This window comes from Engystomops pustulosus, chromosome 7 (genome assembly GCF_040894005.1).
Source record: "Engystomops pustulosus chromosome 7, aEngPut4.maternal, whole genome shotgun sequence".
Lineage (NCBI taxonomy): Eukaryota > Metazoa > Chordata > Amphibia > Anura > Leptodactylidae > Engystomops > Engystomops pustulosus.
In genome coordinates, this window is record NC_092417.1 from 117,491,552 (window position 1) to 117,508,450 (window position 16,899).

Below are 16,899 nucleotides of genomic sequence, written 5' to 3' on the forward strand. Positions count from 1 at the left end.
TAGAAGAAGTAACTCAGCACTTATATGTTGAGCAAATTCGACAAACATTTTATTCCATCCAAATATATGCAATCCACTTAATTTTTGACATTTCGTTCAATTTGCTGGAGGGCAAATAGGATGAATAAGAAAATAAGCAAATGTAGGCCACGGCGGTGTGGCTCAGTTTTGAGTATGCAGCATGGTAGCATCAGGCCGGAAATAAAAGAGCAGAGAACAGGAAGTCCTCACCGGTGGCTGAGAACTCCTGGGCAAGATGGCGGCGCCAACCATGGCATACTTCCGGTTGGTGGCGCGACCAAGGAGGATGTAGTAGGCGGGATAGAGAGAGGGAGGAGGAGTTAAGCAGCGGACATTTCCTTCTGATCATCCTTGAGATGTTTCTACTCCTTCATTGGAGTGCAGCTGTTTAATTAAACTGATTGGACTTGATTTTCAAAGGGACACACTTGTCTATATAAGACCTTTCAGTGCATGTGGGAGCACATGAGTATCAAGAGATCTTAGGAAGGACCCCAAGGAGCTCAGAGACAGCATTGAGGCACAAATCTAGCCAATGTTACAAAAGAATTTCTGCAGCACTCAAGGTCCCTAAGAGCACAGTGGCCTCCATAATCCTTAAATAGAAGAGGTTTGGGATGACCACAACTCTTTCTCGACCTGGCCGTCCAGCCAAACTAAGCAATTGTGGGACAGAGATGAGAGAGGTAAAGAAGAACCCCAAGATAACTTTGGCTGAGCTCCAGAGATGCAGTAGGGAGATGGGAGAAAGTTCCACTCAGTGCAAGACATAAAAGATCTAAAAGCCTACAGTTTGCAAAATACATATGAAAGACTTTGAGAAATAAGATTCTCTGTTCTGATAAGACAAAGATTGAACTTTTTGGTGTTAATTCTAAGAGGTATTTGTGGAGAAAACCAGGCACTGCTCATCACCTGCCAAATACAATCCCAACAGTGAAACATGGTGGTGGCAGCATCAACTGCAGGGAAAGGCCTACTGGTTGCAATTGAAGGAAAGATGAATGCGGCCAAGTACAGAGATATCCTGGATGAAAACCTCTTCCAGAGTTCCCTGGACCTCAGACTGGGCGAGGATTCGCCCTCCAATAAGACAATGGGGCATATTTATTAGGACCTGAAAAACTTGCAAATGCTTGTTTGTTGCTAGCACTTCCGATTATTTGCCCCAATCCGCCACCCTCACGGCAGTGGGGCGTGAAAGGGGGGGGGGCGCGGGCGGCCGGGAGTGGGTCGAACGGGGTGTTACTGTCCCTGCGCCGGCGCACTCGCTGCCGCCAGCGACTTTTCGATTACGCCTCTTCATGTATCGCGCTGCGAAAATGCAGCAGCGGGGCTATCATACGCTGGCACACGAGCGGCAGCATATGATAAATATGCCCCAATGACCATAAGCGCACAGCTAAAATAACTAAGCCGTGGCTTCAAAACAACTCTGTGACCATTCTTCAATGACCCAGTCAGAGCCAGGACCTAAACCCAATTGAGCATCTCTGGAGAGACTTGAAAATGGCTGTCCACTAACATTCATCATCCAACATGAGGGAACTAGAGAGGATCTGCAAGGAAGAATGGCAGAGAATTCACAAATCCAGATGGGAAAACTTGTTGCATCATTCCCAAGAAGCATCGTGGCTGTACTAGCTCAATAGCTGCTTCTACGCAGCACTGAACAAAGGGACTGAATACATATGAGCATGTGATATTTCAGTTTTTCTTGTGTCTTGTCCTCTTATACACCAAATCAGATCTTCTAAAATTATGGAATGTTGCAGGAATATCTGGTTTCCAAAGTTTGCTGCTCAAGAAAATGAGTGTCAAGCCTTTGATTTTGAGTTATGGTGACTAGGTATGAGTGGGTACATTGAATTTTTTTTTGTATATCTGGTTCATGACTTTTTATGAGGGTTATGTAAATGCAGTTATGTTGTAACATTGCATTCCTTTCTTTCTGGGAAGATCAAATTTGTATGCTTTTGAAAAACTATCTTGACTTTTGCTAGTGAAAACGCACAAAAAACTTTTCAAGCACCATGATAATTTATTTTCCACTGACAACTTTTCATTGGTACCATTTTGGGAAGACTTTGGACCTTCCTTAGGCCCCTAGATGTCCTGCAGTGGATAATGCACGACAAGTTCATTACGTGAGGTGCTACCAGAGGTTGGAAAAGCAAGTGCCTAATTGCCTCTGAATACTACTGCCTGCTCTTGTAGCCTTTTTATGCATAATACTACAAATTAAGATATATAAGGTCAGTGAGATGAGGAACTGCTTGATAACTAGCTACAGAAAGTACAGCATGTTATTCCTACACTTCATTTGGATGTGTCACTCTTTAGCTCTCCTTTCTTTCAGGCCTTGGTTTGGGAAATCGGATGACTTTTATGCCTTCCTACTCTTTTTCACTGGTGATGGTCTGGAAAGAGAGGTAGGGAACACATTTAAATGCTGGTATGTTATCGATAAAGGATTATACACAATTATGTTCTTCACAGTACAGCCCACTTTTGTGCAGTTACCGCCTTCCTTTTTTAAATTCTTAGCTTCACAATTTAATGGGTTTGGCTTGATGGACTGAATCTACTGGAACTAAAACAGGAAGTGATATAGTGAGTATAGGGACAATTATAAATTGTGAAATAGAGACAACCAGATCTTTAACCTCTTCCATGTGGATGCTCATTTCTCTCGCAACCTTTGGGGCCGGAGCAGGAGCTACAATGATAATCCAAATCCCCCCCCCCCCCCTCTCCACTCCTCCAGTAGTCCCAGCTAGCGATGCCACGTTAAAATAGCTCTGTACACAGCAAGTCCTGGGCTGTAAGAAGATACCTGGAGTCCTCTCTGGTGATGGCCTGCGTGCCCACAGAAAGGGCTCCGAGTGCCAACTCTGGCACCCCTGCCATAGGTTTGCCACTATTGCAGAGGGGCAGAGGGGACTGTCTGTAACTAGGGGTCATCTGTAAGTCGAGTGTCCTTAAGTAGGGGACTGCCTGTACTGCCAATAGGAAGCAGAACTGGTTATACAGAAAACAAACCAAGCGCCATACACTGAAAAATAAAATGGTTCTGGATTTTAGAAGAAGTGCAAAAACCGGAAATGTAAAATCAAAAATGGGCATTTGTGGGTTACGGCAGAACTGGAAAGGTCTAAATTGACAGATTAAATAATGGAAATCGTCAGCATGAGATACTATTTTAGTAGAATAGGCCCTGGGGCTAGTCATGTGTTAACGTAGTAATGAAACCACTATAACAGTGTTTGTAGTTTCAACATATGATGGCCTCTAATTTTTCATGCTTTCTTCATTTTTAGTATCGCACTATTAGAATCCCAAAGATCCGAAATTACTTCCTCTGTGCCAGTGTTGTGTTTCTCTGCATATTCTTAGTTCAAATTTTGGTTATGCCAAGGTAAGTACACGCAGTATCACTGATGTTCTTATTTAAAGTGAACTTGTATCCACCAAACAACTAAATACTGTAAACCGTACAATATTTTTTCTGCTCTTCATGTAAGTTGGTGCTATGGTGTAAAAACAACTTTTAACCTCTCTCTCTTTTTTTTTTTTTTTTTTTAGATATCCAGGCAAGGAGGCAGTACAGCTCTTTGATCCAGTCAACTAAACCGACTCCTCACAACTACTTTGATCAGTTTGAAACTCCCAGCTCAGCACTGGCCCACGTGTCCATGGCAGGCTCCACTGCCCATGGCAGGTACACTGTGCACGCGGCAGTAATGTGTGCGGCATTGGTGCAAAAGAGCTTTACTGTGTACATTACCGGTGCATGCGTGGTGCATCTGTGGAGTCAGCCATAGGTGTCCAGGCCAGCGCCGAACTGACAGGTGTACCACGCTTGCGCAGGTATTTCAAACTACAGTGTAGTGACATGGAGCTGAGGGCAGAGCCTGCCTCCTTGACTGGAAAGAGGAAGAGAGATTAAAAGTTGTTTTTTTCACCTCAGCACCAACATACATAAACAGTAGAAACATTGAGACACCTTTACAATATGCTTTAAGGTACTATTTGGGGTTCATTTAGTAGTTTGGAGGTGAAAGGTCCCATTAAAACCTAAAAGGGTTATATAGGCTAATGCTGCCATGCTAAGATTTTGCAACTTGGTGGGTGAAGCTGCACAGATTAGCAAGAGAAAAGTACATTACAAACAAAGAGGGGGGGCTATGCTAAGCACTCTTAGTTTGAGGAGCAGTTACAAAGAGTATTTCTCTTTTGGTAGCTTTTGTTCTGGCCTACATTATACAGACAACTTTTTTGTTTTGGGCACTGTGTGACACATAAATCTCCTCTTGGTTGTGCTACACATATTAACCCCTTAGTGCTCTGCGCCGCACTTGTACTGCGCAGGCTCCCACTATTAGTGCTCAGTGCCGTACTTGTACTTGTTCGGCTCTGCATCGGAGCCGGCATCGGAGGTCGCGGGGTGTCAGCGGTAATCTATCTGCGATCGCAGGGGGCTCCGATCGTGGGTGTTTAACCCGTTAAATGCTGCAGTCAGCGTGACCGTGGCATTTAGCTTGCCTTTTGGGGGTCTTTCCCCCATGATTGCCCCCTCCCCCCCGCGCCGTTTTCGGGGGCGCCGATCATTACTTCTGCAGCCCTGGGGTAGAATATAGCCTGCCAGCCCCCAGTGGTTTATAGCAGGCCAGCCCCCAGTAGTTTATAGCCGGCCAGCCCACAGTAGTATATAGCCGGCCAGCCCCCAGTAGTATATAGCCGCCAGCCCCCAGTAGTATATAGCCGGTCAGCCCCCAGTAGTATATAGCTGGCCAGCCCCCAGTAGTACATAGCCGGCCAGCCCCCAGTAGTACATAGCCGGCCAGCCCCCAGTAGTACATAGCCGGCCAGCCCCCAGTAGTACATAGCCGGCCAGCCCCCAGTAGTACATAGCCGGCCAGCCCCCAGTAGTACATAGCCGGCCAGCCCCCAGTAGTACATAGCCGGCCAGCCCCCAGTAGTACATAGCCGGCCAGCCCCCAGTAGTACATAGCCGGCCAGCCCCCAGTAGTACATAGCCGGCCAGCCCCCAGTAGTACATAGCCGGCCAGCCCCCAGTAGTACATAGCCAGCCAGCCCCCAGTAGTACATAGCCGGCCAGCCCCCAGTAGTACATAGCCGGCCAGCCCCCAGTAGTACATAGCCGGCCAGCCCCCAGTAGTATATAGCCGGCCAGCCCCCAGTAGTATATAGCCGGCCAGCCCCCAGTAGTATATAGCCGGCCAGCCCCCAGTAGTATATAGCCGGCCAGCCCCAGTAGTATATAGCCGGCTAGCCCCCAGTAGTATATAGCCGGCCAGCCCCCAGTAGTATGTAGCAGCCAGCCCCATGTGGTATATAGCCAGATAGTCCCCTGTGGTATATAGCCATCCAGTCCCCTGCAGTATTTAGCCAGCCCCTTGTAGTATATAGTCTGCCAGCCCCCAGTAGTATATAGCCAGACAGCCCTCTTTATTATATAGCCAGCAAACCCCCTTTAGTATATAGCTAGACAGTCCCCTGTAGTATAAAGTCTGCCAGCCCCCAGTAGTACATAGCCGGCCAGCCCCCAGTAGTACATAGCCGGCCAGCCCCCAGTAGTACATAGCCGGCCAGCCCCCAGTAGTACATAGCCGGCCAGCCCCCAGTAGTACATAGCCGGCCAGCCCCCAGTAGTACATAGCCGGCCAGCCCCCAGTAGTACATAGCCGGCCAGCCCCCAGTAGTACATAGCCGGCCAGCCCCCAGTAGTACATAGCCGGCCAGCCCCCAGTAGTACATAGCCAGCCAGCCCCCAGTAGTACATAGCCAGCCAGCCCCCAGTAGTACATAGCCGGCCAGCCCCCAGTAGTATATAGCCGGCCAGCCCCCAGTAGTATATAGCCGGCCAGCCCCCAGTAGTATATAGCCGGCCAGCCCCCAGTAGTATATAGCCGGCCAGCCCCAGTAGTATATAGCCGGCTAGCCCCCAGTAGTATATAGCCGGCCAGCCCCCAGTAGTATGTAGCAGCCAGCCCCATGTGGTATATAGCCAGATAGTCCCCTGTGGTATATAGCCATCCAGTCCCCTGCAGTATTTAGCCAGCCCCTTGTAGTATATAGTCTGCCAGCCCCCAGTAGTATATAGCCAGACAGCCCTCTTTATTATATAGCCAGCAAACCCCCTTTAGTATATAGCTAGACAGTCCCCTGTAGTATAAAGTCTGCCAGCCCCCAGTAGTATATAGCCAGACAGCCCTCTTTATTATATAGCCAGCAAACCCCCTTTAGTATATAGCTAGACAGTCCCCTGTAGTATAAAGTCTGCCAGCCCCCAGTAGTATATAGCCAGACAGCCCTCTTTATTATATAGCCAGCAAACCCCCTTTAGTATATAGCTAGACAGTCCCCTGTAGTATATAGCCAACCCACTTTAGTATATAGCAAGCCCCCTTTAGTATTAAGCCATCCAGCTCCCAGTTTGCCCAGCACATAAAAAATAAACTCACATACTCGCCTTCCGGCGGTCCCCGATGCTCGACGCAGGGACGGGATGCACACACTATGGCGTAATCTGCTATGACACCGCTTCATCATAGTGTGCGCTGGCCGGAAGAGTGCATGGCCGTGTCTCCGCCGGCTAATACAGCAGAGAGAAGAAAGAAGGGGAGCCGCGGGAACGGTAGCACTGGGAGTTACACTGAGCATCGAGAGTGCTGGAAGGTGAGTATGTAAGTTTATTTTTTTATAGGCTTGCGTATAACGCGAGGCGGGGTTTTTCAGCACATTTTTGGGCTGAAAAACTCGGCTTATAAACGAGTATGTACAGTAGTATTATGTTGTTAGTAGAGAAAATCTGAATGCACTAACTTAATTCATATTCTTTCTACAGGAGTGTTAAGCTGGGAGCTTCATTTGCTGTGGTTTTCCTTTTAATCCTTTGTGTACTAATAATCTGTTTTGCAGACAAGGGTGTGGTAAGTTTGTATATTAAATATCTTTATAAGGAAATTAGAATTTGCACATTTATGATTCCATGTATGTATTTTCCAGCATTTCTGTCAAGAGAGTTCCCCCATGTCACAAGCCCTATGTTCAATTTCTGAAAATGTTGAAACTAAACCACTATTGCGAGCGTTGTTGGCTGCACTTACCATTGGAGCTCTGCTGGTAATAGCCATTCTTAATCTGGTAAGCCATTTATCCATTGCAATCTGCCATTTCTGCACTTTACTTTCATATGATATACAATGCTGACCAGTCTTATTTTTCCAGCCTCTAGACGAGAATTTACAGAAGTGCAATGGATCGAACCCAGAAACAAATGCTTGTCAAAGTATCCCTGTGAGTTTAGCCATTTGTAACGGTTTATATACAGTAGACACATTGGCCCAGTTATATGAAAACTGGTGCAATCTGCTTTTGTGCAGTTTTCCTCACTTCTGTGCAGTTTGCGCCAGATAATCCAATAGTGACGCATGCTATTGATAAATCTGGTCTGTTTTCAGGATGTGCACATAGTTGCTTTTTTTTGGTGCATTTTAGTTCATGATATTGTGACAGAGTCAAATTGCAGTAATAACTGTGTTGCAAACTCTGACTAAGCACTACTCTTCTTTACGCTGCATTCACACTGCCGTATAGGGGGCATATATATACGGCCTATATACGCCCCCCAGAGATGGCAATGGGCGCAGGTTGCCCTATGGGAGCGGTAAGATGCAGAACACGTGCGGCACTGTACCGCTCCGTACCCCGTGAAAAGATAGGATATGTCCTATCTTTTCTCGGCATATGGCGCCGTGCGCCATATATCCCTATGGAGAGGGGCGGGAGTCTCTCGTGCTCTCCCCGGCGCCACTGTGTATCCTTAGGTGCACAGTTTTCTAAAGTATCTGACAAAGTGCAACTACGAGGCAAACATGCTGCAAACACTTAATAAATACATGTGCAAGACGCAATAATATATCTTGGTCCTTGTGTTAAAGGGGTTGTCCACTTAACTTTAACATAAAGGGGTGATGATAAGACCCATATTATACTTATCTGTTGAAGTTTCTTGTTCTCTGTCATGTAAATTCCTCGATAGCAGGACTCAGGACCTGCTTCCCGGTTTATGGGACCCATGGCTCCTGGCACGAAACTTTTACAGGGTATGTATAATAGGGGTGACTATCATGGTGTTATTCTTAACCTGTTAAAGTTTTGTATAAGTGGCTAACCCCTTTAACATGTCCATGTTGGAAATAAATATTAAATGTTTATTTGTAAGTCACTTAGTAGAGATATAATGCATTTGTCCTCTTTATTTTCTAGTATTATATATATTGCTGTATTTTGGGAATGACTGCATGTTCTATATTCCTGAGAATGAGCTTTGAGCTAAAGTTGATTCTGTTATCGGCTGCCTTCATTGTGTATAATGTCATCATCTTCCACACTCACAAAGACTCCTTCAAGAATGCCTTCCAAACTAACAGGTATGGCAGTCCCACTGAGGCTTCCAAAGCTTTGTCCATCATATACATTAGTTTATGTGTAACCCTTTGGTGTCCCCTCAAAATATCTGACGGTCATGTGTATGAGGTCTAATATTAATATGTAATAAATGAATAGACACAGAGTTGTTGATTAGACCTGATTCTTCCAGAATGGTTGTTAAAAGATTAAAGCCAGTGTGAGGAGAAGATGGATGCTGACCACATCCTTCCTTGCTGCAGGACTCTGCGTTGGCGTTCTAAATGCTATAGCAAAGCAAAGTGAAATGCCCTTCATATCTACACCAGAAAACTGAAATAATTGCTATTTCTTGGGCATTACAATGTGGACGTGGAGGGAACATGAATAGAGCACAAGCGGAAAGGGCCAACAGGGGGCTTTCCTACTCTCTACCTGTGTGCTAAAGCCTGTAAATATTTACCACTAAATGTTCACCGGTTTTTGCACAAAACTACACCAGTTGGGGTAGTTTTGCCCGGCAGCGCAGACGCCGATGAATGTGTAAAACCCTTAGTAAATGTGCCCCATTGTATCCGTCGTGGATTGTACCCCTGAGGAAGTCCCAGCAGGGGACGGAACCCGTGGGGAGCCCTCCACTCTTTTCACGACTATTGAATCACCACAACATCAGACAGCACGAGATGTTGACTTGTGCACCTTTTGACCTGTACATTGACATGTAATGTATGAAAGCCATGTGCTATTCCTTGGTCAACTATTGATATATTAGCTATTGGGGATATTGTTCTGGTATAAATTTGTATATTTGCACTTGGTCTTGTGCTGCGTCTAGGATTTTTTACATGTGCCTTGTTCTATATATATATACCAGTAGGGGTGACTCATGCATTACCGCTTTTTGGTGAAGGAGGTGGTTTGTTGGACAACTTTACATGGTGGTACCAACTAAGGATACTATATGTACTTGGTACATTTTTAATTGTTTTTATAGTGTCTACCATCCTTGTGTCAGATAATGTATGTATTGTTTTGTATTAAATAAATAATTACTGTATATTGTCATATGACACATTTCTTTTTTCTTTGGAGTTTACAGTACTCTGCTAAGCTTGACACGCTGAGATCCCCTAGAAAAGAAAGTTATAAAAACCATCAGGTAGCATTGGGACAAGATGTCCAGCGCACCCGGCTGCTAATTATGCACGCCCTCGCCACCTAGGAGCATGGGAGAAAGAGGTGATGTCACGCTGGCATGGGAGAGGGAATTCATATGTATATTCGTGTTATATGTATGTTCACCCCTTCCCAACTTGCGCCATACTACTGCGCAAGCCGGGCATGGAGAGGGCTTGCGGGTGGAGCCCTCTCCATAGCGGGTAAGTCTTTGCTGCATATTGCAGCAAAGGCTTACCGGTAAAACCCGCAATCGGTGCTAGCACTGATCGCGGGTGTTTTCCTGGGCGCCGCCATCTTGCCGCGGATCATCGCTCCGTGACGATCCGACGCCATGACATGTGCTATCAGCACATTGTAATGAATGAGGAGTATGGCAGTATATGATAGGATCGATCAGACAACCTAGTGTTAAAGTACCCTAAGGAGTCTAAAAATAGTAAATAAAAAAAATTATAATTAAAAAACCTAAAAATTCGAATCACCCCCCTTTCCCTAGAACTGATATAAATATTAATAAACAGTAAAAATCATAAACACATTAGGTATCAACGCGTCTGAAAATGCCCGATATATCAAAATATAATAACGGGTTTTCACTGCGTTATACTCTGTAACGGAAAATATCGCCCAAAGTCGAAAATGGCACTTTATATAAAAAAATATATAAAGAGTGATCAAAAGGTCGTACAGTCCTAAAAAATTATAGCAATGAAAACGCCATCAAAAGTTGCAAAAAATGACACAACCCACAGCTCCGTACACCAAAGTATGAAAAAGTTATTGGCACCAGAATTGGCAAAATTAAAAAAAAAATTTTTTTACAGGAGGTTTTAATTTTTGTAAATGTATGAAAACATTATAAAACCTATACAAATTTGCTATACCCATAGTTATACCGACCTAAAGAATAAGGTAGACATGTCATTTGGGCCACACAGTGAAAGCTGTAATATCCAAGCCCACAAGAAAATGCCGCAAATGCGTTTTTTCAACATTTTCACTGCATTTGTAATTTTTTTCCTGCCTCCCAGTACACGGCGCAGAATATTAAATACCGTCACTATGATGTGCTATTTGTTACGAAAAAAATAAGCCTTCCCAGAGCTCTTAATGTGGAAAAATAAAAAAGTTATAGATTTTTTAAGGTGGTGAGTGAAAAATGGAAGTGAACAAACTAAAAAGGGCCAAGGGGGTTAAAGTGGTTTTCCCACCTATCATAGGATAGGGCCTAACTTGCTCATCGGTTGGCGTCTCAGTGATGATGGCAATCCCCATTTCTCTTGGGGAACGATGAGGTACCTGAGGTCCCATCGGACCCCTTGTTCTCGTGATCTGAAAGGGTCTCATAACTGAGACCCCCAAATATCAGCAAGTTGGACCCTATCCTGTGGATAGGGCTTAACTTGCTTGGTGGGAAAACCCCTTTAACCTCTATATGGGAAATCAGAAGTGTCTGAGAACAGACCTGTTCAAGTTGCCCATGACAACCAATCAGAGTGGTTTATAAAATTACAGCTGAGCTCTAATAGGTTGCTATTAGCACATAGCAGTTTTACCCCATAAACTTTTAATAGATTTCCTTCTATATGTTTTGTTGTCTTAGGTAGTGAGACATAGTCATAGAAATAGCAGTCTAGCATCTTGTAAAACAGAGGTCTCACAATCTTAACTAATTGTGGCTATTGTAATATGTGACCCATATTAGAGACGGCCCAATGAATACTTAATGCAGCTTCAGAGATGCTTTGTTTGTTTTGTTTGCAGCAGGAAAACCTTGTTTTATCCAATTGTTTTGCCCCACTGCCCAAGTCACCTGCAGTGGAGTAATGACGCCATCTGCTGGTGATAACTAATCTTTAACATTTCCACAAAATCTGTGCAGCCTTCCTGGGGTGTCTCTGCTTATAATCCTGGGTTACCATATGCTGTGTAAAACATCAATAGATCATGGCACGCTTGCTTTTTAGTCTATATAGATTTTATTACAGACCAATAAATATTAACATTATGTTTGTTCGACTTCACCCAAAAATTGTTTCTGTGTAGAATCATTTATTTAGGATTCTGTGAAATTATTGTCTTATAGACAAATCAGTGATTATATTTTTCTATTTCTGTGTTCTCTATTATATGAGAAAATGAGGTTGCCTCTCCTAATGGCAACATGCTTGACTTCTCTAGAGCTTAGTATGGTTCTCCAGGAACACATCTGCGAGCTGAACTTTTCTAGAAGTTCCCTATTCCAGGCCTCATTGGTACAAATTTAATAACAGTGTTGCAAGGCCCCTTTCACACTTTTTTTTTCACTCGCATGTTCTGTGCATGCTTTTGACGTAAGTCCCGTATATCCCTCCGCACCGTATGGCGACTGTGTACTCAATCCGCAAAATATAGAACATGTCTTTTCCAGATCTGGCCCTGTTCATCTCCATAGAAGTCTATGGAAATGTAAACTAAAACAGGTTGCATATGATACACACAAGTTGTGAGCCGTATTTGCGCATGGTTTCCGGGGACACCTGCAGCTGGGAGGGCATAGTCTAGAAGGGGTTTGCAGAACATCAGAGCCATTTTTTAGAATACAGATCACATAGGGTTGCATAACACTGTCTTACGGTCCCTTTTTGCAATCCGTAAATACAGGACCGTAAAAACTGAGGTTGGCCTTATACTGCACCAGGTGTATCACAGTGTTTGATGCTGGATGATAAATCTAGTGTAGTATTAGACTGTCTAGTCGTACTGTGCACTGCCTAATAGTTAGCATTTTTGTTGCATGGACTTTTTGACACAAAGTCACACCCTATTTTCATAGACCATGCCCTCTTTGTCATACCAGTTGTAAAGGGGCTTGAAAACTGTCTAAAACCCTTGATAGATGTGGTGCAGACAATTTTTGGGGCAAATTTCAACTGAATTTTGTTGTAAAGAGACTAATAAATTTGCCCCGTAATATTTGATTTAAAGGTTTTACGGTCTTACGGTTTTCTAGATCTCCCCATTCTGTCATTCTATAGAAAGTTTCTATGTTTACTTCCAGTGGACAGAAATCTGACCATTAAAAGTACACTAGAAACGTGTCACGTAGCACCAAACAAACAAATCTTTATTTGAATTCAAATATATTCAAAAATAATCAGACGACACAAAAAAAAACCTTTAAAAAAGGATACAGACCAACTGCACCAATGTAACATATCACAGTAGGACAATGGCACCTGATAATGTCAAACAGTCCTGCTATAGAGCTCTACTACCCCCAAACAATGTCTAGTGCAAACAATATTCTATGTAAAACTTATAAAGAGTATAAAGCAATTGTGTGGGCAGTACCGATGCAGGACAATATAACACCAAAATATACAAGATCGGGTGTTCAGTAGACTAAACTGACACTGAGCTGTAAGCCCCCAGTCAACTACCTTTTCCTCACACGGAAAGCAGTGCTAATCATGCTGCCCAACACAAGAATAGTTCACAAATGCTCACAAGGATGTTACCACAGGGCTTAGTGGAAAAGGTCCATGGTCACACAGGTGCACAGCTTGTTAGTATCATAGAGAGTAATCAGAGCTGTGTGATATAACGAGCCTCGCACATGTGTGACCATGGTCAGACTTCCGTCCTTCAAAGTAAACATAGAACCTTTCTATAGAATAACAGCGAGGGGAGATCTAGAAAACCGTGAGGAATTGCTACATGGTAAAATTGTATAACTTTTTATGGTAAAAACGTTAACTTTAATTAGATGAAATGGGAATATCTCTTTAATGGATCAATATACTAGTACATTGAACTTTACATATCCATTGTGATTTCAGTACATCTGGGATCTTGAAAGACCTGCAGAGGATGTCCTGCTTTTATCTTTCTTTATTCTACTTCACACTGATCTTACTGGCAAGGCAGGTAAGAAAAGTATTCCATATTCTAATAGTTATGTGGAACCACAAGCTTAGCATAAATATACCATAAACATGAGTGGGAGGTGAGGAGTTTTACAGGAGCACAAAGGTGGGGGCTGAGAGCTGAGGAGCAGCACAGATAAGTCATGTGTACTTTTTTGAAATGCATCCAAACCAGAACAAACCTGGGACTCAGAACTGTATTCTGTTAGGGTACAAGGTAAGTTATAACACACAATTATATTGTAAAGCAAATGCTTAGAAAAGGCAGAAAGATATTTTTGCAATCCAGCTGCAATGGGCTTCTGTAACCTTAGTCTTTAGTGAAAATAAGGTCCCTGATGATAGGTTCCCTTTAAGTGAAAAAAAGATTAACTATTGCCTCTATTTGTAGGTTGACTATTACTCAAGGCTAGATTGCTTGTGGAAGAAGAAATTTCGAAAGGAAGATGAAGAGATTGAAACAATGGAAAATCTGAACCGGCTTCTTCTAGAAAATGTACTTCCTGCCCATGTGGCTGCATATTTTGTTGATAACAAAATGAACGAGGTAAAGACCTTTTCTTAAAGGAAGAAAGTTTATTAGTTGAAATGAATTATAATGTTAACAAAATGTTTATGTACAATAATAAAATTTAAAAAACGTATATACGATAAAATTTGTAATACCATGTTTGTAACATTTGAAATATAAAATCATCATGATTTATGCTGACTTAAGACAATTAGTAAAACTTTGAAAAGAAGTAATAGTAGAGATCTCTGTAGTATATACTGTATATGCTGAGCCGAGTATAAGCCTAGATACCTAATTTTAACACACAAAACTGGGACAGCCTATTGACTCTGGTATAAGCCTAGAGTGGGAAAAGCATTAGTCACAGCCCCCGGTACATGGAGGTACATTGTAGCTCACCATCCCCCCGCCCCTGAATATAGCCTGCCAGCCCCCAATATATAGCTGCCAGTCAGCCCGCAGTATATAGCCTGCCTTCTTCCGCCTTCCTACTGCCAGCCTAGTATATAGCCTGCCTCCTGTCCCCCTAGTATATACCTGCCTCCTGTCCCCCTAGTATATAGCCTGCCTCCTGTCCCCCTAGTATATACCTGCCTCCTGCCCCCCTAGTATATAGCCTGCCTCCTGCCCCCCTAGTATATACCTGCCTCATGCCCCCCTAGTATATAGCCTGCCTCCTGTCCCCCTAGTATATACCTGCCTCATGCCCCCCTAGTATATAGCCTGCCTCCTGTCCCCCTAGTATATACCTGCCTCATGCCCCCCTAGTATATAGCCTGCCTCATGCCCCCTAGTATATAGCCTGCCTCCTGTCCCCCTAGTATATACCTGCCTCATGCCCCCCTAGTATATAGCCTGCCTCCTGCCCCCCTAGTATATACCTGCCTCCTGCCCCCCTAGTATATACCTGCCTCCTGCCCCCCTAGTATATAAAATACCAAATAAATAAAAACAAGAGGAAAGGACAAGGCTTCAATGCAACAACATAAAAGGGAAAATCTTTATTTAGTAAACAACAATGGGAATGCATAAAATAGACTGAGAAGCATCTCAGAAAAGATACAAAAAAGCACGCCAGGTAATATGTCCTAAAATACATGAACAAATGTAAAATGTACAATAAAAGGGACTCAAACATGTAATGAACAGTAATGAACGACAATGGGTGTAAAGTAATAATGAGGTAGAGCCCTTATATAGCTAGCAGGTATACTGTAATAATAACAGAGGTCACAGACGCCAAATGATAAACATGGATAAACACATACAAATAGTGCAAAATGAGTGGAAGCTAGTGTGACCAAGAGGAGGACATGATATTACCTGGCGTGCACCCCGACGCGCGTTTCAATCGCAGCAGGTCTTTGTCAAGGCTCCTGGCTCCTGCCCCCCTAGTATACAGCCATTCAGCCCCGTGCCCAGCACATAAAAAAAAAACTTTAATTCATCTTTCCAACGCCCAACGCAGGTCCTCTTCTTGCTTCCTGAAGGCAGGTCTTTGTGCAGGTCCACAATGCAAACACTGACGTCAGCTGTTTGCTGACATACTGGTGTTTCCGCTGCCATCATGCAGGGCTTGTCGCTTCCAGCACACACTATATGATGTCAGCAAGCGGCTCACGTCATTGTGTGCTGTGGACCTGCCGTCGGCCACTGACAGGAAACAAAAAGAGGACCTGTATGGGTGTCGGAAAGGTGGGTATTGATATTATTTTTTCGTGCTGAGAAACTTGGCTTATACTTGAGTATAAACAGTATTCATATTCACATTGTCATTAGAGGACAATTAGAACCCCAAGTTTAGTAATCCGTCCATTTTTACAATGGAATAAATATTTGTACATAATCTTACATTTAACCATTTTATTTCTCGTATTGACCATCTTTCACCACCAGGACCTGTACCACCAGTCTTATGACTGTGTCTGTGTGATGTTTGCCTCAGTGCCAGAGTTTAAGGTTTTCTACACAGAATGTGATGTCAATAAGGAAGGCCTGGAATGTCTGCGGCTTTTGAATGAGATTATAGCAGATTTTGATGAGGTACAGATTTTATTGTTACATTGTTATGTTTGCACAAATGTGCATCATTATATGTACATACTTTATGTTTTCATATCTTTCTGTAGCTTCTAATGAAGCCAAAATTCAGTGGTGTGGAAAAAATTAAGACAATTGGAAGTACATACATGGCAGCTACAGGTCTAACTGTAACCCCTGGACAAGAAAATAACCAGGTTAGTAAAGTGCAGCAGAAGTAAGATGCAGTTATAGGTTTTTAGATCCTGATTTTGATGATCTCAGGGAACTCGGTATATTTATGCTGGACTTTTTGTCCAAATAATCTGTCAAGATCACATTATCTATTCGTATAGTCATAGATGAGTGTCCATCCTTGCACCAGTCTGCTTATCTGAACTTATTGCATCATAGATAACTATGACCAACAGGATTGCTGACAAAAGATGCGTTCAGCTTATTCAAGCCTCCATTCTATATAGAGCTGCCCTAGGAAACTCTCCAGGTTATTGCTATCTATGGCAATGAGGCTACTAGCTATTATGCCAAGAGTAGAGGTGCTTTTTCCATCGCCACAGGGATTCTTTACTGTGCAAGGGGTGAGACTGTGGAGCTCTCATGCTGGAAGTAGTTATGGCATCCAGGGGCCTGGATGTATTTCGGAGAGCAATAGTAACACATCTTATGGGAGTTATTCTACCATATTAGGGGTCAGGAAGGATTTTTTACCAACTTTTTGTCAATTTGCATCAGTCTTGCATTTTTTTTTTTTTTGCCTTCCTCTGGATCAACACTGTATAATGAAGCGTTTATAGTTTGGAG

At 43.4% G+C, this 16,899-nt stretch overlaps 1 protein-coding gene across 5 annotated transcripts in view; it reads left to right on the forward strand.

Moving 5' to 3' along the window:
* The window catches only part of ADCY7 (adenylate cyclase 7), a 145,279-nt gene that overhangs the window by 120,344 nt on the left and 8,036 nt on the right, over positions 1-16,899 (forward strand). For all 5 annotated transcript variants that reach the window (XM_072117686.1, XM_072117685.1, XM_072117687.1 and 2 more), the window contains 10 exons: positions 2,381-2,453; positions 3,342-3,439; positions 6,893-6,977; positions 7,054-7,191; positions 7,276-7,344; positions 8,317-8,480; positions 13,458-13,545; positions 13,936-14,091; positions 15,955-16,101; positions 16,188-16,295. In XM_072117686.1, coding sequence (XP_071973787.1) covers positions 2,381-2,453; positions 3,342-3,439; positions 6,893-6,977; positions 7,054-7,191; positions 7,276-7,344; positions 8,317-8,480; positions 13,458-13,545; positions 13,936-14,091; positions 15,955-16,101; positions 16,188-16,295 — 1,126 coding nt within the window. The remainder of the gene's footprint in view (positions 1-2,380; positions 2,454-3,341; positions 3,440-6,892; positions 6,978-7,053; positions 7,192-7,275; positions 7,345-8,316; positions 8,481-13,457; positions 13,546-13,935; positions 14,092-15,954; positions 16,102-16,187; positions 16,296-16,899) is intronic.